Below are 23,992 nucleotides of genomic sequence, written 5' to 3'. Positions count from 1 at the left end.
CCAAGAGTTTATGAGCACATTCCTCATAAGAAATTCTGTTAGAGATTTTAAAATTTCTAAATTTCAACCTGTAAGTTTCAGAGGTAACCTTAAAACGTTTTAATACAGTATATTTATATTTTACATAAATATAAGTCAAAGCTTCATCCATACCTATTTCATTGAACACTTCCCTGGCTTTCCCAGTTAATCTCATTAGCAGGACAGGCATACGCTGATCCTCTGGGATATGGTGAATTTCACATAGATAGAAATTTCAGATAGAAATTCCTCTATGTCCTCAGTATCTTTGTAAACGGGGCAAATTCTTTCTTACATAGACGTTCAAAGATAGAAATTCCTCTATGTTCTCAGTATCTTTGTAAACGGGGCAAATTCTTTCCCAGTGTTCGTTGTCCAGAGGGGATGGATTTCCAGGTTGTGGCAGCTTTTTCTGCTCTTCCAACACTTGGAGCTGAAGTCTGGCAGATTCCTGTTGCATCTGGTGAGCCTTCTCCTCAGCCGCCAGCCATTCTATATGCCTTAAATGGGCCTCTTTTTCCATTTTATCAATCCTTTCTTTAGCCTCCTTTTCCATATCAGCTATCTTTTGCTTCTCCAGTAAACGAAGATCCATAAGCTTCTATTCAAATTTAAGTTGTTGTTTGTTTCTTATTGCAAGCATTCTCACTGGGTCTGCTTCTTGATCATTTGCCATTAGCAGATTTTTCAGTTCTTGATCTGGGTTTTTTTCCTTAAAAGACAACCCTCTTTGTAAGCACAAATCTTCAAGGCTTTTTCTATCAAGATCTTCATATTATTGTTGCACACCAATTGTAGCTGATTTTTAATCCTTAAACTCTCCAATATCAAAATTAATTTTTTCAACAAGCATGTGGTTCTGATCCAAAACCCCAATTAACCTGTGGTAATGTGTATCCTGCCAACTACGCTACTGTGTCCAGGGTCCTAATGGGAAGCCAGCTCTGGTCATTCAATTAAGGTGAACTGCAAAGAATGGGGCAGCCAAACCCCAAAAAGCTGGGGGATATTCCAATACTTAGATTCACCAAGCCAGCATAAAACAGCTTTTTATTACCTTACTGGTTACTCAGAAGTCCAAACAACACAGTTCCATTAAAGTGATCCAGCCTCAGGCCACCATCCAGATACCGACCTTAAATGTGATGAAAATTTCTGTAAATCTTATTTCTTCATATAAAAGAAAAGCTTCTACCAATCCCAAAGGATCGGACACATTACCCTGAAGGCTAATGAATGTTTCAGATCTTACCCAAATACACACTACAGCCAGTTCTTATTAACTACACTAAAATTTAAAAAATCAATATACATACAGACAGGAGTTCAGTTCATTAAGGTGCAGATTCATAGCAGAGATGGTGAGTTTTGTAATTGCATAGAGTTCTTTTAGAAATAGTTCATAGGATATAGTCCAATGTCCAAATCTCATATTCAGGGCGTACCAGCATAATTGTGACTCATATTTTGTGACTCCCTTGACGAAGCCTAATCGGATCTGAAATGACAGAATCAGAACCCAAGAACCTTTTATCCAATTTAATGTATTTTAACAAGTTTGAATTCCTCAGGGAACTGAAGGTAATTAGGATGACTTTGAAGGAGATCCATCATTGGTACTTAGCTAGATGAATTAAATTAAGGCCATTTTCTTGTTCCTCCCACCATTCGCAGTACATTTCTAGAGAGATGAATACTGAGACATCCTGTGTTTTCAATTCATTTACATGATAGGATTTTCTTTTGCCCTCTGAATTATCAGAATACAGCATAGACAGGGACTGTTGATTACATTATCCACCTTACTCATACATATGTAAATACACAAAACCACAAACATTATCTCCCCACATGTCTTCTGTCCATAATTATTTTGCAGGATGTTTAACCCTTTCTAGCCATGCATCAAAAATCCTTTCAGTGTGACAGCCCTTCTCGGGGTCCACTCTCTCTCAGGGTTAAGCCGTAGGCTCCTCCACCTCCTGGAACCACACTGCTCAGAGCCTTCGGCCCACCGGTCTCTCACTAATCCCCCTTTGTTCTACTGCTCCCCAGTCATTTACTGCAGGATGCGCTGTCCATTGGGTGCAGTTTATCCCCCCACTGCCACCAGTTGTCACAGAGTCACCAGGGTGATGCCCTGGGACTACTCCATATGAAATCACACAGGACTCTCTGGGAGCATGCCTCCTCTCTCTGAGCATACTGGCTTCAGGGAAAGAAGCTTACACAGCTTTGACCTTTATGGGTCTGAGCTCTGAGCATTCAGCATCCCCTTCCACACTGTGTGCTTCCCACAGCGAGTCTGCCTAGGTGCGGCTCCTAGGGAAGCCAGAGTGCCCTACACCCCAACTCCGCAGTCAGATGTGACTCTCAGCCAGTGTAAAATGGAAGGTTTATTGGTCAACAGGAACACAGTGTAGAACAAAACTTGTTGGCACAGAAATCAGTGACTTTCAGCCAAGTCTGCCTTAGGGAGTCCTGAGCCAGGCACCCTGGACTCCCCCTCTCCCAGTCCCCCCAAACAGACTGCCAGCTTCCAGCAACCTGACATCAGACACCCCCATTGCTGCTCCTCCTTCTCTTTGTCTTGCTTCCCGGGCAGTCACCTGGTTGGTTGAATCCCCCTCCTGGGTCTCAGGTTACAATGGGCACCGGTCATAGCATATGTGCAGGCAGCTGGAGCAGCTTCACCTCCCCCAGAGGTCTCAGCCAAAGTTGCACACCCCTATTCCCATCACCGAGGTATTGGTGCAGCACACAGGGAAACTGAGGCACACACAGTATGCCTGCAAAACAGTAAAACTCACATAGGCTCAACAGTAAGACTCTCAAACAACATAACAAGGGAAATCCCCACTTCATCATAGGCTGACAGTAAACTTGATTAAGGCTTGATTGAGATCCTTGTTGAAGTGGTTCCTTCTTACTCAACAGATCTGTTCTGTGTGTATTCAGAGCATCCATTCACTTCAATAGCTAAAGTTTTTACTACTGCTATTCCTACAGAGCTAACAGTGAACTGGAGTAATCCTGCTGTACATTAGCAACAGAATTGTTTCACTAAATTCTAACTGCAGCCCAAATTCTCTTTCAAGTTACACTTAGGCCATGTCTACATCTAAAATTTTGCAGCGCTGGTTGTTACAGCTGTATTAGTACAGCTGTATAGGGCCAGCGCTGCAGAGTGGCCACACTTACAGCAACCAGCGCTGCAAGTGGTGTTAGATGTGGCCACACTGCAGCGCTGTTGGGCGGCTTCAAGGGGGGTTCGGGGAACGCGAGAGCAAACCGGGAAAGGAGACCAGCTTCGCTGCGGTTTGCTCTCGCGTTCCCCGAACCACCCTGCAAACCGCAGGGAAGGAGACCTGCTTGCTCGGGGGTTCGGGGAACGCGAGAGCAAACCGGGAAAGGAGACCAGCTTCGCCGCGGTTTGCTCTCGCGTTCCCCGAACCACCCTGCAAACCGCAGGGAAGGAGACCTGCTTGTTCGGGGAACGCGAGAGCAAACCGGGGAAGGAGACCAGCTTCGCCGCGGTTTGCTCTCGCGTTCCCCGAACCCCCCTGCAAACCGCAGGGAAGGAGACCTGCTTGCTCGGGGGTTCGGGGAACGAGAGAGCAAACCGGGAAAGGAGACCAGCTTCGCCGCGGTTTGCTCTCGCGTTCCCCGAACCACCCTGCAAACCGCAGGGAAGGAGACCTGCTTGTTCAGGGAACGCGAGAGCAAACCGGGGAAGGAGACCAGCTTCGCCGCGGTTTGCTCTCGCGTTCCCCGAACGACCCTGCAAACCGCAGGGAAGGAGACCTGCTTGCTCGGGGGTTCGGGGAACGCGAGAGCAAACCGGGAAAGGAGACCAGCTTCGCCGCGGTTTGCTCTCGCGTTCCCCGAACCCCCCTGCAAACTGCAGGGAAGGAGACCTGCTTGCTCGGGGGTTCGGGGAACAAGAGAGCAAGCCGGGGAAGGAGACCAGCTTGATTACCAGAGGCTTCCTCAGGTATGCTGGGATACCTGCTTATTCCACGGAGGTCAAGAAAAGCGCTGGTAAGTGCCTATACTTGATTACCAGCGCTGGATCACCAGCGCTGGATCCTCTACACCCGAGACAAAACGGAAGTACGGCCAGCGCTGCAAACAGGGAGTTGCAGCGCTGGTGGTGCCCTGCAGATGTGTACACCTCCTAAGTTGCAGCGCTGTAACTCCCTCACCAGCGCTGCAACTTTCTGATGTAGACAAGCCCTTAGGCAATAATTTGGAGACAATGGGTAGTGTAGGTATAACTGAGAGCCAAATTTGACCTGGTCACTAACTATTACTAGTGGTACATAAACTAGAAAGAGCCCATCCGGACTTTCAGACCCCAAACTGACTCTGCAAGGCTGGCAGTTTAAAACCATATGTGCACATCTTTTATTTACAAACGTACCTGATTTGCTGTGGAGTCACTGAGACACAAGAACTGTGGATAGCAGTAAGGCTAGAGAGACAGACTTTGGAGCAGAAGCTGCACATTGAGGTGACAGGAAAGTGTTGTTTCGCATAAATTTTTATACAATAATAGAATGCTAAACCCAGCCATGAATCTGGATAGCTACACTGTTCCTAAGAAGCACTAACCCATCCATCTGCACTTAGTTTTTTTAATGCTTTGAAATGGCTGCTGTTGATTAGGTTTTACCAACTTTTGTCCTATTATCTAGACATTTTTCATCATATTCCTTTGAATGATGTTTTTTTTTATATATTTATTTGCAAAGTCCCCACATTATTTCCTCGAAGAGAACTGTTTTGATATTTAAAAAAAGGCATTAATGGCCACAGCCAAGCACACGTAAGTAGACATAGGCCTGGTCTACACTAGAAATGTTGCCAGCACAGCAAAGTCAGTTAGAGGTGTGATTTTTTTTCTGACAATTATATATTGGCAAAAGCCTTAGGGTAGATACAATTATATTGGCAACAGTACTTTTTTGCCAGTATAAGCTAAGCCTACCAGAGGAGGATTTGCTGGTACAGTTATGTCCATATAGCTAGACTGACAACCCTTTTCTAATGTAGGCCTGGCATTACAGTAACAAACGAACGTGTGTGCACACACATGCAAGCCAGTGGAGGAACACATTTTTATTTAGTTAACAGATTTATGGGCCCAGCTTTCAAAAAGCTTACAGGAGAACAATGTAAAGATAACAGAACATAAATCTCATGGCTATGTGTACTCTTCAAAACAAAGAGAGGAATTTCCACTACACAAGCAAATGTCATTTCAAAATATCAGCCACACCACAGAAGAGAGGCTGATCCCATTCGGATGGAGGTATTTTTATAGTTAGTTTCCATCTTAGGTATGTCACCTCATAACCACTAGCTTTAGAGCTAAATGTATAATGGTGTACTACCGTGGAGGGTGAAGGCCTGGTTTTCAAAGCTTTAAAATATGTATACTCCCAGAAACCCTAGGTTTGCATGCTGGCAATGTGCACTCAGCCATTCATCTTTCTGAGGTAGGCAAACAGATCATGCAGTTACTATAATAATGGTGCTTTGGACAAATCCTAAAAGAGGGGGAAATGTCATCTGGTCCTGGTGGACACTAAAGATCCCTTGTTCCTCTTTGGAAGTGATAGGGTGACTTTGGCTAAAATTTGCTCTTCCCCTGACTTGTGCACTGAAGAGAGTGCTCTGTGGCTGTTGATGACTTCTGAAAACAAGTGGGCTAAACTGAAATGTAAAGATGTTCTCTGGGTCAGGTTACAGCAGCAGCCAAAAATCCTACTGTATTTGTAGCCTACCATTTTGTAATGGTGAGTGATGTCTACCCACTGCTTACCCTGAGGAGCCTCCAATGCCCCTTTCATCTCAGAGACAGTTGCATTTCAGTAATGTTTTATGTAAATCCCATAGTGTATATAGTGCCTTGGGATCCTTTGGAGTGAGAGTTGGTAATAAAAATGTAAGGCACCACTGTCCTGTTATTAAAACCCTATACTGACTTATGGAAACTAAAAATGCTCTTTACAAATGGACTTGGGGAAAACTTCTTTTTCCATCTCAATTTCAGTATCATCTTGTTCCCACAAAGAAATGAGATGTTCTGCAGAGTTATTTTCCTTCTGGGGTAGGGTCACTAGAAGGAGGACAGACTTTAGTGTAACACTTGGAGCTCTGATAGCTTTTGCTAGTGCTCCCTAGAATTGTATGGTTCGAGACTCCTGGTAGAACTTCCTCAGTGGAGGGCCCTCTGCTCCAGAACTCACTCCCCCTGTTGACCTTCAGGTTATGGCATAAGGCTAATATCTCATGCTTTTGCCTGAGTGATGTTAGCATTGAGTTCATTCTGTGGAACAGTCTTTGTGGACAGTCTATTATTAGTCCTGATTGTTCAATACATTGTGTTGTGTATATATTGTATGTGTACCCCTGAGACTGTTTTGTGTTGATTACATTTTATAAACTAGTTCACACATTTCATCAGCTTTCAGAGAGAAATATTATAGACAGCCATCTGTTGTCCACCATGGGAAGATTTTGGTTCACAACCAGCAGTTGTTAACACTAAAATTCTTCAGGACTGCACAGGTACTTTCTCCGCGAAAATGTGGCCCACAGGTGTCTGCTCACTCCCCTTGGTACAAACACGGGTGGTCTGTGTGCAGAAGAGAAAGGAGCCAGCTCACTGTTTAGATCCTCAACAATTATCAGTTCCTGAGTAATTCTGAGATCACTGTCTGAGTAAGAGACACCCGTGCAGGCTTCTACCTGTCTTCCCTAGCATGAAGTTGTTACCCACCAGTTTGCGAGCTGCATGCAGTAACAAGCTGAACAATTCTGGCCTCAAGCCTTAATGCCCTACAGTGGAATATGAGACTCCAACTGCTGTTTATCTAAAGGGTGCATGTCTGGACTTTATGTTAACTAACAATAATGAGATAACACATATTCTGTGTAGTTACACCCACGGCTTTTCTTTATTCAGTGTCCTAATGAACTGGCTTTTGTGAGTGGCTTATAAATTATCTTTAAACGTTAATTCTGCACTAACACTTAATGTTGGTGGGCCAGCTTAGGAAGGAATTGTATGCCATCTTGAAGTTTAGAAAGGTGATTACAACTATATTGTGTAAGACATTTAGAAACACATCTCTCTTGCCTCATTATCTACTTTGGTGTTTTTCCAATTGCAGCCATCAGTTTTCTCCCCATTCCATGCTTTTAAATGTATATGTTAGTCCAATATTTATTGCATTTGGTATCTCTTGATCAAAAGTCAAACTTCACAATCAGATGAGTTCAAGGGAGTTAGGTGCCCAACTTCCATTGAATTTCCACGTACGTTTCCTTTAGGCTTCTTTCAAAATTCCAGCCTATATATTTTGAACACTTATAGCAACTGATTTTTCTAACTTTGAATAACAAAAATTACACTGGGGGGTGGGGGGGGGGAGAAAATCCATTATTTCCCATATACTCTCCCCAGTGGTCAGTGCAGGATTGTAAAATTCCTGCTGTTTTGTCAGGTTCAAATACCTTTAAAGTGTCTTTACCTTCCTTGCCAGATAGAGTAAAATAATGTTGTAAAAATAAAAGAATTACCTGCTTGTTCCTTTTCCTCAGTGTGTGTGTGAGCATGACAGTTTGATCTGTACAAATGTACAGCAGTTAGTGATTAAGACGTCGCAGCTTGGGACTCACACTTTGGATTGTTGTCTGGGACAGCAGCAGGAAAGCAGAGGCATTGCTGCTCCTTTGTTGTTTTTTATATTGTCAATGTACAAAGACTGATTTTAATTTCCTCAGTGTTGTATCAGCCAGGCAAGGTACTAACAAACTTCAACAGGACTTTATTTTTATAGTGGAAACTTCTTTACCAAGCTGCTACTGCACCCTCTGTAACTCTCACTCTGCCTTCTCAACTCCTCCCCCCACTTCCTGTTTCCTGTCCTTTTCAGCCTCCCAATAGCCAGTGCTCCCAGTTCTAATAATTTCAAGCAACATGTAAACATCACACTCAGCGATCTAGAAAAAGGCAAGTATTTCTATATGGGAAAGTATCATACTTAAAAAACACAGCTGTCCTCTCTGATTCAGATTCTGTTAGCTGGTATTGGTTTGTTTGATCAAAGCGTAAATAAGTGGATGTATCATGGCCAAGATTTTTTAAAATTAGTGTTGAAAGTTAGTCTAGATGCAATAAATCGACTCCTGAGCGCTCTCCCATCGACTTCTGTACTCCAGCACTGAGAGAGGTGCAGGCAGAGTCCGTGGCAGCAGTCGACTCACCGCGGTGAAGACACCACGGTAAGTCGATCTAAGTATGTCGACTTCAGCTATGTTATTCACATAGCTGAAGTTGCGTAACTTAGATCGATCCCCCTTCCCCCCCAGTGTAGACCGGGGCTATATCTATATTCAGGCACCCAAATATAGGACCTAAATTTCAGAAGTGATGAGCACCTTGAAGCTTCAGTAGATGTCATGCTTTTTGGGCAGGGGATGGGGTGGGAGCTCATTCACAGCATTTCTAACTATCAGGTAATTAATTTAGTTGCCTAAAATTAGATTTAGAAGCCTAACTTTAGGCAGATACTTTGGATAATTTTGGCCCACATCTTTAGAGGGCACTCCAAGCCCAAAATATGGGTTTTGTGTTTTAAAAACGACAACTCTTATAAAGCCCAACACAAATTATTTCAACACCTTTACAATAATTCATGCTCAAGAATATCTTGTCCTTTAAGGCGTCCAGCAGTTCAGTATCCCTACAATTATTTGCAGTGTTGATCCCAGGATATGAGAGAGACAAGGTGTGTGAGGTAATATCTTTTATTGAATTCAATCCAGTAAAAGATATTACCTCCCTCATCTTGTCTCTCTCATATTCCTGTACCTATTTGTGAGGAGAAACTTCATACCACATACTGAACCCTCTGGAATCTTGATGGATCGAATAATAGAGCTTCTACTCCTTCCCTCCCCTACTTTCCACCTACCGAATATCTGTCTCTTCCCTGATTCATATAATTTTGCAGCTGCTTGCCCTGAGTCACCCAATGGGTGTTTTTCTACCATACTGAGTTCTATGGAATCAGCACTGCAATCCTGTTGAACTTCCACTGCTCTGCATTTCCCTGAGGGCAGGTGCTGTGCCAGCTCAATGTTTAACTACTGTCTCACAAGCAGGATAAGGGAAGGGAAAGTCAGGGCAGGAAAGAGACGTCACAGAGGAGGAGGAAGGTCCTGGAGAAATCAGTCCTCTTTAAAAACCTTGCGCAGAGGGACAGTTGGCAACTGCTTATATGCTTTGCAGCACACACTCAACCTTCTTTACTTGGCAGCCAGGATGCAGGATGTGAGTGGAATATTGAAGGAGGGATTCCTCGTTAAAAGGGTAAGAGCTCAGTCAAGACAGGAATTGGCTTTCTTTTGAAATGGATATATTTAGATGGACTTAACTCTTATAACTGACTGTTGCATCTGAAGTGAGGGTCTGCTGGAGCCAGGCCTAGTGCAAGTGTTTGAAAGTAGTTATAGGTTCTACTGTTAAGCTCTTCTTCAAAGAGAATTTCTCTCAAATGTGTAAAATCTTTCAAATTGGTGGATGCATTTTAAGTGCAACCACAGAACTTCTGTCTAAGGTGCATGTATTTATAGAGTTAACCTCCCTGGTTCTGGTTCCCTGCACCGATGTTTTCATAGTGGGTGGAAGAGCCATTGGTTATCAAAAAAACAACATTATACACTCACCAGAACATTCCTCAGCAAATTGCAGGTAGAGGAGACTAGCAGAAGCCTGCTGGTAGCAAAGGGATGGAGGTGGGAGTTAGAGTGAGGAGTGAAGCTTTCAATCTCTGCTCTTGGAAGAGGCTTAGAGCATCTCTGAGGCTAACTAGATTGGCATTTTGCGTTCCACAGCCTGTGCAAGGGGAATTCAGAAAGAAAGAAAGAAAGAAAGAAAGAAAGAAAGAAAGAAAGAAAGAAAGAAAGAAAGTATCAGCTTTATAGAAGATCAGAACATGAGCATGAATGCAGGCACATTATGAAACAGGACACACACTCACAGCTGCAGGTTAAGAGGCTTTCAGCTAAAACCACGGAGACAGCAACTGAAAGAAGATCTGTGTTGCAGGTCTTCCCACCCACTTGCAGGGCTGGATCACAACCAGTAGTGGAAAGGGGAACTTATTTCTGGGCAGCAGATGCAGAAGCTTGTTATTATGGGTCTGTCTTAATTGTTAATAGTCTTTATTTTAACACAGAAAGGGCAAGGCCAATCAGGAGCTTGTGAGGCTTAAGCCACCTTGGGAAATGCTTCTGTGCACTATACAGCAGCATCACTGGTGCTAATGTGAAGGGTGTGACCCAAGAAGGGCTCCCAAGGCAGCTCAGGTAGTAAGAGCTCCCCACTATCTGACAGCCATTCTCAGCCAGGGAAGATGATGACCTCTGCTCCTCACTGAGAACACCTAGGAGCACAGCTTTTGCTGCTTTTTTCCCCTCTATTTCTGTTGGAAAATTTTAAATTAAATATTTAATTTAGGTGGGTTTGGCCTGAACTGGAATATTTTGGATTGTAAAGTGGCCCCAAAACCTTTTGTTTTGAGTAATTTCAACAGAAAAATGAATTTCCTGAGTATGGTTCATTGTCTGATAGGAGTTGTAGTTCAGGCCCCTATTTTCTCCTATGAGCTGGGGTCCCTGGCCAGTCTACCTTTCTCATCATGCAATGAAGTCTTCCCTCTGAGCAGTATGGTGTTTCATGGCAGTGACATGATTACTGGTGCATGATAGGGTTTGTCCAGCCAGGGAGCCTTGCCCAGAGGGGAGAATAGGGGTAGTGGTAATCAGGTGAACTGAACAACTCCCATGAGTCAATGTGTCATCATAGGGAAATACAGTTGACAGTTGAACTGGTCAGTTCAAGAAACTGAAGCTAAACACTTTGATTTTGGGAATGTTGACAAGTTCTGTTTGGATTGAAAAGGCTGAAATGAAATGTTTTGTTTCCCAATCACATTTTTTTCCAAACTTTTCATTCTGCAAAAAAACTTGATATTTCACCTTTTTGTCCAATATGGGACAAAAACATTGAAATAGGAGAATTTTCTCTTGAATGAAAATTCCAATTTTCGCTCAGCTCTACCCAGGAGGCATAAATGCACCAGAGCAACTGTGAGGCTGCCCTGAATGCAGTGCTTAATTTGTGCCGGGGCTTGCCAGGGCTGAGCCCCAGTACCTCTAGGCTTGGCCATTCATAGCCCTGGCATCTCTGGGCTTGCTGCATTAGTTATGAATGTAAAAAAATTAGCTGAGCCCTGGCACCTCTTTCATTGCAAATTAAGCACTGCCTGGATGGGCGCAGCAGTGATTTTGGTCTTCGTAGGGGAAGGAGTGGATTTGGAGAACCTCTTGGTCCAACTGTAGCAGTGGAAGTGAGGCAGGCAGGAAGATCTAAGGGCAGCAGCTGGAGAGGTGGTGGGAAGGTATCATAACCTTAGTCCCAGATTTGGACCTTAGCGTCCAAAATATGGGGGTTAGCATGAAAACCTCCAAGCTTAGCTACCAGCTTGGACCTGGTACTTGCTGCCACCACCCAAAAAATTAGAGTGTTTTGGGGCACTCTGGTCCCCCTGAAAAACCTTCCCTGGGGACCCCAAGACCCAAATCCCTTGAGTCTCACAACAAAGGGAAATAATCCTTTTTCCCTTCCCCCCTCCAGGTGCTCCTGGAGAGATACACAGACACAAGCTCTGTGAATCCAAACAGAGTGACTCCCCCTCTCCGTTCCCGGTCCTGGAAACAAAAAGGACTTTCCTATTCCCCCAGAGGGAATGCAAAATCAGGCTAGCCAATTCAACACACACAGATCTCCCCTGATTTCTTCCTCCCACCAATTCCCTGGTGAGTACAGACTCAATTTCCCTGAAGTAAAGAAAAACTCCAACAGGTCTTAAAAGAAAGCTTTATATAAAAAGAAAGAAAAAATACATACAAATGATCTCTCTGTATTAAGGTGACACAACACAGGGTCGATTGCTTAAAAGAATATTGAATAAACAGCCTTATTCAAAAAGGATACAAATCAAAGCACTCCAGCACTTATATTCATGCAAATACCAAAGAAAAGAAACCATATAACTTACTATCTGATCTCTTTGTCCTTACACTTAGAAACAGAAGATTAGAAAACAGAACTACTTCTCCAAAGCTCAGAGAAAGCAGGCAGCCAGAAAACAAAGACCTCAGACACAAAATTCCCTCCACCCAAAGTTGAAAAAATCCGGTTTCCTGATTGGTCCTCTGGTCAGGTGCTTCAGGTGAAAGAGACATTAACCCTTAGCTATCTGTTTATGACAGAAGGGGTGAAAAGGAGGAAGGAATATAGAGTAGGAGAGAAAGGAAGGGAGAAAAGAGATTGAGGGACTGAGTGAGAGAAATGGAGTGGAAAAAAAAGAAGAGATAGAGGTTCATTAAGGTGAAGAGAGGAAACCCAGAGTGAAGGACTATGAATAAACTCAAGACAAGGCTATGTAAGAGACAGGGGAAAATACATGAAGGTGAGAGACTGACTCACTGAAAGGAGAAAGAAGAAAACAGCTAAAACAGACAATGTTAACTGGAAGAAAAGTAGCTGAGGGAATCCACAGGCACTGAAAAAAGACAGAGAGAAGGAAACTAAAAATAGAGTGAAGGAAGAGCGGGAACAAAACCAAAGGCTGATCTGGCCAATTAACTTTTGCTTAGCATGGGCAAGATGTCTTCAGACTTAGTCAGGTTCAAGAGAACCACATTACACCAATTTTCATAAAAATCATTAATGTTCCCTCCCAATCCCAAACACAGTAATGACCCACGATTCCTGCAGTGACTGGACCTTGCACGTTCCCCAGTCTCTGCCTTACCCACCATTTTTAACATGGTGAAGCCTCCACTACCTTGGTACCTCACTCACTGACTGTGAAGCTTCATCTCCTGTGAAATATGTAAAGTGAGTTCCACTGCACCATAAAGCTGGAACTGCCACCACAAGACAGGACCAGGCGTGTCTGTGCCACTCCCTGGGCAAGCTCTCCTTTAAAACCAGCCTTAGAGCTCCAATTATTCACACGCCTGAATCAGAGATTTTTGTTTGTATCCCAGCACTAGAGCACAAGAGGCATTTGGCAGTTTAGCAGCCTTCACTTGGTTGGGATAAAAGGAACACACAGGAAATGGCAGCATAGTGAGCAGTTTAGTCACAGGAGATAGGCAGCAGGTCTGATATGACTAAGCACCAATTTGCATTAGGGGAATGTAAGAAAAAAGCCAACTGCTTAGTCAAGAGTTTTCAAGGCTGCCTGGAACCATGGAACCTACCAACATGTAAAACTGAGAGAATTAAATTGAAATGTGCTCATCATGCAGACATGCTACTGCTGCCAGCGAGCTGGATCCTTGGAGGTGCTGAGCACGCTGAACTCCCATTGACTCCAACTCAGAGTTATAATACAGTAAATCCTGCCCAAAACCCAGCTCCCTGTTCCCAATGTTGCAGACTGGTCATTCCTCTGAGTCACTCATCTGCTTCGAGCTTTTGCCAGAAAAATTCTCACCATCAGAGAGGAGGCCCATGTTTGAGAAAGATCAAAAATTGCATCTTTTGTTCAATGATTTTATAAAGACAGAGGAGATATATTAACAGAGGAAACTTGCCATGTTGAAGATCAACTTGTGAGTTTCTGGTGGTGGTAAATTGATAAATTTGAAGTTGCTTTCCTCTTGGTGGGAGAAAGAGCTGCACACAAGGCAAACAATGAATCTGACAAAAAGGTGGGGGAAAGCCCTCTTGATTTCAGATCCCTTTGGGATTTAAACTACCCAGCTGCCACTAGCAGTCCTTTCCAGACTTGTCTTTTAATTGAAACAATCTAACTCATAAGAAATATGACCTTGAACGTTCTCTAAAGATATCAAGAGTCAGTTTAGAAAACAAAGATCCCAGCATGCATCAAGCTCTCCTTAGAATGACTTTGGTTAATAATTTTGGATATTTATCAAAATTCCAGAGTAATGGTCCACAAGGAAGTCCATTGCAGTCTCTCTCCAGATTTGTTGGTTGTATTATCACAACATACATAACCATTCCAATGAGACTCCTAAAAATATGTCTTAATATAAGGATGATAAGAGTGTTACCATGTCTCTATGCAAAAGAAAGGTAGGTGGAAAGAGAAATATTCCTCTAAACTTGTCTTTAAAAGTAACCAAGGACATTTCTTTTGCTATAGGGACATATTGTCCATAACTGGAAAGCAAGATGGTTTGTTCTGCTGCAGGACAAGCTGCTGTATTATAAACTTGATGGAGGCAGGAAGGAGCCTTCTCCTAAGGGCAGGATCATTTTGGATGGTTGCACTATCACTTGCCCATGCCTGGAGTATGAGAACAGACCGGTATGTCTTGAACATTATCACCATTCTTTTCTTTGCAATGACTTTTCTATTCTCTGGTTTCTCCCCTTCATTCCCTTGACTTTCTGAGTCTCTTGCTCTGTTGCCCCTGCATGCCTCAAGAACTGGGACCAGTTGAAGCTGATCAGCCTTTCAGCAGAGAAGACCAGATCAAGGTGTTACTACGGGATTTCCTTATCCTATCTCTGAAGATTTCCACTCTGGTTGTTTTTCTCTGAACACTTCAGCTCAGACGTGCAATCATATACAAAAAAAGTCTGTGGAGGGGAGAGTTGGTTATGGATGAAAATTCATCAGCCTTGCAGTCACACCGAGAAATTCATGAACAGCATAGTAAATGGGGAGGGTGAGAAAGAGGAAGGAATATGTTTCCCTCGTCTTCCCCAATGGTTGCACACACCTATGCTATAGCTGTATTCTTTGCCTTCCCTGAACTGTGCATCTAGGCTAGCAGCCAGCTCAGTATGCCTCTTCCTTTTATTTATTTTCTAATGAGAATTTGCTGCTGTTGAAAGTTTCTGGAGCATGATTGTCCTCTCTGTGTCTAGTCACAGGTGAGCAGCAGCAATGCAAACTTCCCCTGACTGGTACAAATCTGTGTAAATATATATTGCTGAGTCTGAATTTCAGTAAATCTGTTGTTAGAATGAGTATAGCAATGTCTTTCAGCTGTTACCAATGTAGGGCAGATTTGAACCATTAATGTACAGTGGAGTCATGTCATAGGCGCATTTAACATGCGATTTTAACTATACGCGCTCAGTAAAACGAAAACAAAAAAAAGAGAAAAACAACAATTTAAATACTGTACCTGTAGTGCAGGCGATTCCGCCCGCCATTCCACCCAATGAGCATTTGACTATACACCATTTTCACCTTACGCACCGACTTCAGAAACTAACCCCATGTAAGATGCGACTCCCTTGTAGATGTGAAAACTCCATTTCCCAATTGTAGATCCCTGTGTTATCTGGATAATCTCTAGCCAATCTGCTTTCTTGAGTACACTGGGCTCTGGGCATACGGCTATTACTTGGAGTTAATTGACCCCGAGACTTGGGCTGTGACCAGTGTCCTTCTAGCTATGAACTGATCAGGATTCCCTGCAGTGGTTGACGGGGCTTCTGTTGCATGAGGCAGGGCATCAGGGGAACATTCTGTGTTTGTTAGATAAATGCTCTTATTGCTTTTGTACTTTTCTGTCCATAGCTGGTCATTAAGCTGAAGACAAAAACCAACACAGAATATTTCCTTGAATCTTGCTCCAGAGAAGAGCGGGATTCTTGGGCTTTGGACATTACTGGAGCCATTCATGCTGGCCACCCAGTGCAGGTTCAGCAGCTTCACAGAATGAAAAATTCCTTCAAACTTCCCTCAAACATCAGCCTCAAGTAAGTGTAAACATTTCCCACCCAGTCCCAAGATACTTTGAAATAGAAGGTATTAAATGACACATCTAGTCTATTGCTCTGCATCATGGGACTTCAGGTGGGATGATTAGTCCATTTCCCCTACACACTGTTTAGAAGGAAATTTCAGAAGGTGTCTAGTCTGTTGCCCTGCTTTGGGGCAGGGCTTATTTCCTTATCCTTGATCAGTTGTGGCTTTAGGTCATATAACAATCCCTGCTTGTCTGTCTGTCCATCCATGTAACACTGCTCTCTTTTGCTCTTTTACAGCCACATAGTGGACAAAATGCATGATAACAGTAATGGAATTAAATTGACCCCCAACATGGAACAAGGCAACACATACAAAGAAAGCTTTACGGGTACATAAGCTCTGGACAACCAGCCTCCCAATGCCTGACTGTGCTGCAGAGAAAACAGAGCCACTGTGGAGTTTTTGTACAAGAACAGATTATTTTTGATACAAGAAGAGATTATGGCAAACAGAATGTACTGGCCCATCTATGCCCTGCCTCAAAGAGTTCCTCAATTATAAATTTATCCCCCTCTCTAAGAAGCAAATGTAGAACCTAACACCTTTGGTGAATCCCGCCTATGCTTGACATTGATATGTCTTTGCCATTATGATAATACCAGGATGGGCCAGCTAGCAGGGATGGTTTGTCTGTGTGTCTCTGTGATGAGCATGCATGTTGTATCTCTCTGTCTAAGAGGTGCCTTTTTCTTTGTAGGTTCTGCACTGGTGGACTGGTTGATCTCCAGTAATTTTGTTGCCTCTCGATATGAAGCTATGACATTGGCCTCCATGCTGATGGAAGAAAACTTCACCAAGGCTGTTGGAGCCCGGAGCACTGAAGCCATGCGCAATGGTGATCTGGCTGAGCAGTTCCTAGATGACTCCACAGCATTGTACACATTTGTAAGTAATGTGGCTTCTAGTAGTAGGATCTCCCCATCCCTCCTGACTCAGATTTGCTTTTAGCTGGTGCAACGGGGTCAAGACTCACCACCACTGGTGACTCCTGCTGGTTGCTCTGGGAATTAGCTCTGTCTAGTCATGGAGCACCCTCTGTGCATGGAGTCTCCAGTCTCACCCCCTTCTGGGGGGTAGAGGGGGGGTGTTTAACATCAGTCTTTGGGACTTGCACCTGCCTCAGTGGCCAACCACAACCCAAAGTCTAGCCCCTTAGCTCAGGGGCAAGTTGCAGTCTGTATTGGCCACAGTATAAGTGGGGGACCCAGGCCCACCCGCTACTCTGGGTCCCAACCTAGGGATCCTCTAGAGGCAGCCTCTTTCTGCCCTCCTTCATTCCCCTCTTGTCCACCCTTTTTCCCTGGGCCACTTCCCCATTGGCCCTGTGCACCTCCTTGGCAGGGTCCACAGCCTGGCAGGAAATGGGGCTGGAGCACTCTCCTGTATCTCTGAGCCTGCCTAGCACTGCTCTGTCTGAGGTGCTATCTCCTTATCTCAGGAACTAGTCCTTCTCCTTCACTAGTGAGGGAGAGTCCCTTCTCCTATCCTAGACTGCCTTTATATAGGGCCTCTCCCAGCACTGATTGGCTGCCTCTTTCTTACCTTGATTGGCTCTCCACATGGTTTCATTGATTGGCTGCTGGTCTGTGCAGCCTCAAAGGCCTGTTCCAGCCCTTTTCTCAGGGGGTGGGGCAGTCACCCCACCACAGCTGGTAAAGAGGTTGTGAGGGTGAGGGTGAGGGTGAGGGGGACACACTGCATGTACCAAATGGCAAAATATATATGAAAGGTGAAAAAAATATGAAGGACAAATTAAAAATGAGAAGCTTTGGGTTTTTTAATACTTTGCAAGGCTTTTTCTTCCCTCAGAGGTAAATGGCACCTACAAATAGGAGAGTTACGCATCTGGGTGCAGCTGTAGTCCCTAGAGCTAACTCTGTTTGCATTAATGGTGGCCAGGCTGAGGCTCTAATAAAAATCAGGGGTATTGTAAGTGTGTGTGTGTTATTCATTTGTCCATTGTACTCTTACAACTGAGGAGATGCGCAATAGGTCTATAGAATTGGATATATATCTTTGGGGAAAAATAGCGTGTTAATGACAGGTCTGTGGAAGACTATGAAGTCAGTACAAAACTGTTCCATATATTGTTTAATTAGTGTTCATCAGAATAACCAAAACTTTTCCAGTTACTATTTTTTTCCATTTGCAGGCTGAAAGCTATAAGAGGAAACTCAGCTCTAGGGAAGAACTGCACCCCCACATCCTTGAATTAAGTGGAACAATTGTAAAACAAGGATATTTAGTAAAACAGGTAAAAATGACACTTGAACATCTCATCTCAGTAAGAATTGAGAAAACTGACTCTAGTTGTTCTCTGGGCTGCATGGAGGGTAAAGCTGAATGCCGAGAGCAAGCTGGATAATTACATTCACTTTCAAGGGGCTTCACTATTCTTCCTCATTACCTGTCCTAACCTGTCATATGGCCAACAGAATTAGCTTTCATGTTAACAATACTGCAGAGTGAACAGCAAAGGTGGAAATGAGAAGAGAGTCTATTTGTTGATATAAATAAGTGAGCGGTGGAACTCACTGCTGAGGGATGTTACTGAGGATTATAAAATAATTTCCAGAAGAGCACAGGGGTCCTGGCCAAAATCCAAATTCTATCCTGAGTAACTACATTCACTTTCAAAGGGCTGCACTATTCGTCCTCATTACCTACCCTAAATTGTCATGCTGTGTCCCCTCACTGAGATACTTCACCCAGCATTGAAATGCAGCTAACTCATATATGTGTAGAACCTACTTGTGCAGGCAATTATTCATGTCCCTATAGTTGCTCCCATTGACTTCAAATATGAGTAATTATGTGTGAATGAATAACTGTTTGCAGGCTTATGCCCTTAGTTTGTAAAACATAGTTTATGATGCTTGCTAGAACAAGCTTGCTGTTAATCCTCAGGTTTGATAGCATAAACTGATCACTCATTGGGTTGGGTGAAGGGAATCCCACTGCATATGTTGCTGTTAGATGTCTTTCTGGAGTTGTATGTGAAGCATTGGGCAGTGTGGGTGATGGGGTACTAGATGCACCTTCCTTTCTCCAGGGTTGAAGTGTTTTTACTGACACTGTGAAAGAGAGGGTGAAGCAATCCAAAAGGGCCTGAATCCCATGAATTCTCAGAGCACTCAGAGTGAATAGATTTGTTTTGAGGGCTCCAAGATAAAGGACAGGAGTCGAGTCATTTCACCTAGATTTTTCCCTTCTTTTCCTTTTAAATTATTCTGTAGTAGTGTCTACCCTGAGAGAAAAAGAAATCTGTGCATATCCCTATAGGTGTAAAATTGCTGAGTACAGATGGATGTGTGAAGCGCGCACTGCCCTGGGGAAGGAAGTTCATATTGTGGTTCAGCAGAGAGGCAAGATTTCAGGGAAAAACTCTATCCTAGGTCTGTTACCACTATTGTCTTTGACTGTACTTGAAAGTCAAAGCTTAGGCTCTTCATGGGAAATGTCATAGTTACACAGGGAGGTGCCTCTAATACAGGGCAACCACACTGACAATGAGAGGGTTAATTGTTCATCTCTCTCACTTCTCAGGGACACAAGAGGAAAAACTGGAAGATGAGACGTTTTGTTCTGAGGGCTGACCCTGCTTTCCTGCACTACTACGACCCAACAAAGGTGAGTGAGCAATGAGCTGCTGACCTCAGACACCAGATCTATGTACATGTCTCCTACAAACCTGTAATAGTAATACAGTCAACCACATAGGAAATTGGGCTCTAGGACTGCCCTCTCCACTTCCTCTCCAGGGCCATGTGCCCCCTGAATTCCTCCACTCATTCCCCTTGGGACTTCTTGGGGATTTCCCAGGGCCACATCCCTTATGTGATTTTTATTTTCACTCTCACTTTCTCCCTCATGCCTTAGCTCTTTTGGGATTCCGCTGTCTGTCCCCAGAGCCATCTTCCCTCAGGGATTCCTCTCTGGGGCTGAATCTCTTCTGGGATTCTTCTTGCTCCTGGCTGCGTCCTTTCTGGACTGACTCTTTCCCATCCTGAGGCTGCATCACCTCTGTGATTTTTCCGCTCTCTTGTCTTCCGTATTGTAACCTTGAATGGGGCCTGATCAGAGTGCTAATGAGAATTTCTGCTACTCAGTTCTAAATGTGTATAATGAATAGCAGAGCTTATATATGTGGATAAACAATGCTACCACTGAGTTACAATGCAGTGAAGCCCAGTACAATACAAAATAACATGTGGCTAGAAATGTTTTAGTGACATTTAAAGAGACCAAACAATGAACTTTATTTGATTGAAGCCTTCCACAAAAGTGTTGTAAACCCAAACCACAAAGTCCTGGGATAACACAAAAGAGCCTGGAAGCAAAACTGATCAATTCTCACTGTCCAGGCTGAGTGAAGAGTATAAAATGAACAAATAACATCAACAGGGGAAAGTTTAATGGATTTTTAAAAGTTGTCAGATGTTGTTGGTAAAATAGATAATAGGTTTTAAACATGATTGTTATCTTAGCTCTATTTCTTTAAATAGCTAACCTCCCACAACTGTATTAAGAACAGCTCTGGATAAGAAAATGATGCAACTGAATCAATGTGCTGGAAGGGCTTTCCCGAGACACGGACGCACTTGTTTTAGATCTAAAATGTTCAGTGTGGCCTCGTGTCTTCACCGCTATCCAGTATGTCTGTCTCAGGGAAGGGTTCTAATTCTTACCTCTTCCAATTGGGCCCCATTTTACCTTCTCACTACAGGAAGAAAACAAACCAGTGGGTGGGTTTTCTCTCCGTGGCTGCCTTGTCTCAGCTCTGGAGGATAATGGAGTCCCAACTGGTAAGCATGAACCTTTAGGCTGCCTGCTTTGGTAATTGAGGGCTGGTCTATTCCCAAATTTGCACTGAAATAATTGAATCAGTTTAATTCACGCCTTTTGTTATTGTGGTGCAAATCTGTGGGTGGATCAATCCTAAACCTCCTGTGGGAGATGGGAAAAGGGGTAGGAGATTGAAGATGACATACTTGTCCCAATACCATTGAGCTGGGTCAGGGGGACTGTTTAGACCTACTTTTGGATACACCAAGAGTTGCCTCTTTCCCTTTTTGCTTGGGCTTGTCAGTAAGGTCTCCATGTGAATCATGGGAAGAGAATAGGGCATTGTCTGACACTTCGGAGAGTTAATAGTAAAGAGGGCAATTCCTTTTTGCTGGGATAAGGTTAAGCTCTTTATTCAGAGGCATCCCTTGTCCCACATCCCCTCTTTTCTATGCTCCCTACTGGCACCATCTTTTCCTCTGTACCTGCAATGGTCCAAATGTAGTGGACACTAAATATAACAGTGGAAAAAGCTGTAATTGAAGGGTGAATTTGTTTAGCTTAAACAACATTGTCTGGAATCTCAGCTTTGTGATTCAATGTTCCTGCTGTCAAAATAATTTATAGTATGAAAGCAAATGAGCACAAGATTAGTGTGGGACAGCAAATGTGGGTCTCAAATGGGGAGACACTTCCTGGTGAGAGACACTTGAGAGGTTGCTTCCCTCCCTTCTTTCCCCATCCTGAATAATAAGTAAGACTAAGTTTGAGTCATTTAGTCCCATGCATCCGACAAAGTGGGTATTCACCCACCAAAGCTCATGCTCCAATGCGTCTGTTAGTCTATAAGGTGCCACAGGACTCCTTGCTGCTTTTAGTCATGGGTATTTTTAGTAAAAGTCATGGCCAGGTCATGGGCAATAAACAAAAATTCACGGCCCGTGACCTGTCCAAGACCTTTCTATAAATACCCCTGACTAAATCTTAGGTGGGTCCCTCCCGCTCGGGCCAGCTGCTGCTGTGGGGGTCCCCCTGGGGTCAGCCGCACCAGCTGCTGCTTGGGCAGTCCCTGGGGCCAGCTGCTTGGGCAGCCCTGGAATCAGCCATACTGGACCCTGCAGAAGTCATGGAGGTTGTGGAAAGTCATGGAATCCATGACTTCCACAACAGTGACAGACATGCAGCCTTAATAATAAGTGACACAGTGAGACATCGCCTTTAAAAGAAAACTGCAAGGGTGAGAATGGGAAATATAACCCCATGTAAAGGAAGTTTGATGATGGGCAGGAGCAAATAGGAGATTAAATCTAATTTATTGTAGGGATTTCTAAGGAACCCATCACCATAGTATCTAACACCAATAATAATAATATTCACTATTTAGATAGTGGTTTATGTGTTCACAGTGTGTAACATTACGTGGTTATTCCACAAAACACCTCTGTGAGGTAGATTTGTATTATTATTCCCAAGAGAAACTGAGGCACAGAAGAATTAAAGGACTTGTCCAGAATCACACAGTAAGATCTACTAGTATCTTTAGTTGTGCTAAACTCAAATTCCACCCTCAATGAGACATATACCTGCCACAAACCAGTTCTCCACATGCACCACTAACTTGTTGCACTCTTCCTCTGCAGGAGTGAAGGGGAATGTGCAGGGCAACCTCTTCAAAATCATCACTAAAAATGACATTCATTACTACATCCAGGCCAGCTCCAAGGCAGAGCGAGCACAGTGGATTGAGGCCATCAAGCGGCTGACATGAGCAAGATATGGACTCTGTACCCAAATAGGGATCAGGGTGAATAATTGATATTCATGAATAAGCTTGCTGCTGTCTTTGCTGGGAGTATTGACTCTGGGATGGCTGATCATGAGATGGAAGAGCAAATCTTTTCATCCAGGTGTCCAGTCTACCTCTGGCAAATCCATATCATGCTTCACCCTAAAGCAGAAAAGCCTTACTGGTCCCCATTTACTATGAGACTTGTACATTCCAGTAGCCCATGTCTACTGCAGTCACTTGACTTAATCAAGGACCGTGGGTTGGGCCAGAACTAGCACAAGCACGGGTTTCTTAGGCCATTTCCCTTGACAAAACACCACAGAATCTTTTACTTAATTGCACTCTGATTGCCTTGGGGAATACCACACTGGAACAAACCAGCGATACGTCCATCCACCTACTCCAGGATCCAGCCTCCTGCTGTGCTGGAAAAACTCAGGGTGCTGTAGGAACATAGGATTTGTCAGACCTGATCATACCCATGGCCTGTTTCTGACAGTGGCCAATGCTGTAACTATTAGATGAAGAAGAGAACCCCACAATCCACCTGGGCAGCTGTGTAACAATGCACAGTAAGGAGGAGCTTTCCTCCCTGAATCCATCTGGAGATCAGTTTGAGTTGCACCAAAGGACTGATAACTAATCATTTAATCCTAGTTACTGTTGTTTCTACTTCAAACCAATAAATTTTGCACTTTTCTAGTAAACGTGAACCTTAATCATATTAAATCTAGTAATGGGGTAATTGAAACAGCTTCACTCTTTTCACATGATCTTTTCCAGAGGTCAGACTGAGAGGTGGGAAACAATGGTACTTCACCCAAGAAACAAACAGAAATTTTACTCAGATTTCACCCACAATCCCAAACATCTCCCACTGTGCCACAATAGCATTGTTATGGAATAATTTCCCCAACATAATTCACAAAACCCTTCATGTGGAAAGACTCACTTAAAAGTAGGAAGGCTGGCTTGTTGACTTTCAGGGAGGTTTTCAAAGGCATGAATAGAAAATAGGCTCTTAAGTCCCATTGACAAGTGCCCAACAGCCATTTTGTGCCTTCTGAACATTTTCCCCTCAGGGCATACCAGCACCTCATTTTCCCTACTGGGGACCACCCCATCACCTAGGTGCTGAGAACCCCTTATTTAGGAGCATGCTTAATACTGAAAACATATTTTCAAAGAACATAGACTGCCCATATTATTTTAGAAAATTCTCCTTGTTTTCTGAACACCCATAGCTAGCAGCCTTTTTTTCTGCAGTGCCCAAAAGAAGCTCTTTGAAAATACTGTAGTACATGCCTTCCACTAACTCTCACAGGAACTTTGATGGCAGAGCCAGAAATGGAGCCCATGTCTCTTAAGTCTCATTGCAGTACTTTAACCACAGGCCCATCCCTCCTTGAGTTGAAGTTTTCTGTTCACCAAGCTATACACTGAAAAAATCCCCTCTCTTCAGAGAGGATTTGCCCTTTTTCCTCTATTACAACCATTAGTGGCCCTAGCC

The 23,992-nt window shown here is 43.6% G+C and overlaps 1 protein-coding gene across 2 annotated transcripts; it reads left to right on the top strand.

Annotated features, from left to right (window-relative positions):
* The first annotated feature begins 8,923 nt into the window (after positions 1 to 8,923).
* Positions 8,924 to 23,216, top strand: PLEK2 (pleckstrin 2). Of its 2 annotated transcripts, XM_030559791.1 has the most exons (9): positions 8,932 to 9,406; positions 14,283 to 14,447; positions 15,675 to 15,856; positions 16,145 to 16,236; positions 16,606 to 16,793; positions 18,061 to 18,162; positions 19,455 to 19,538; positions 20,635 to 20,713; positions 22,334 to 23,216. In XM_030559791.1, the coding sequence occupies exons 1-9, from the start codon at positions 9,173 to 9,175 to the stop codon at positions 22,459 to 22,461; spliced, it is 1,254 nt and encodes a 417-aa protein (XP_030415651.1). In that variant the 5' UTR covers positions 8,932 to 9,172; the 3' UTR covers positions 22,462 to 23,216. The 2 variants fall into 2 exon arrangements, with proteins under 2 accessions (XP_030415652.1, XP_030415651.1); XM_030559792.1 differs by lacking the exon at positions 20,635 to 20,713 and having other exon boundaries at positions 8,924 to 9,406; positions 22,334 to 22,423.
* Positions 23,217 to 23,992: the final 776 nt, after the last annotated feature.

The sequence above is a fragment of the Gopherus evgoodei genome, chromosome 4 (assembly GCF_007399415.2).
Source record: "Gopherus evgoodei ecotype Sinaloan lineage chromosome 4, rGopEvg1_v1.p, whole genome shotgun sequence".
In the NCBI taxonomy this organism is placed as follows: domain Eukaryota; kingdom Metazoa; phylum Chordata; order Testudines; family Testudinidae; genus Gopherus; species Gopherus evgoodei.
The sequence above is the reverse complement of the archived record's forward strand: the minus strand, read 5'-3'. Positions and strand labels throughout refer to the sequence as shown.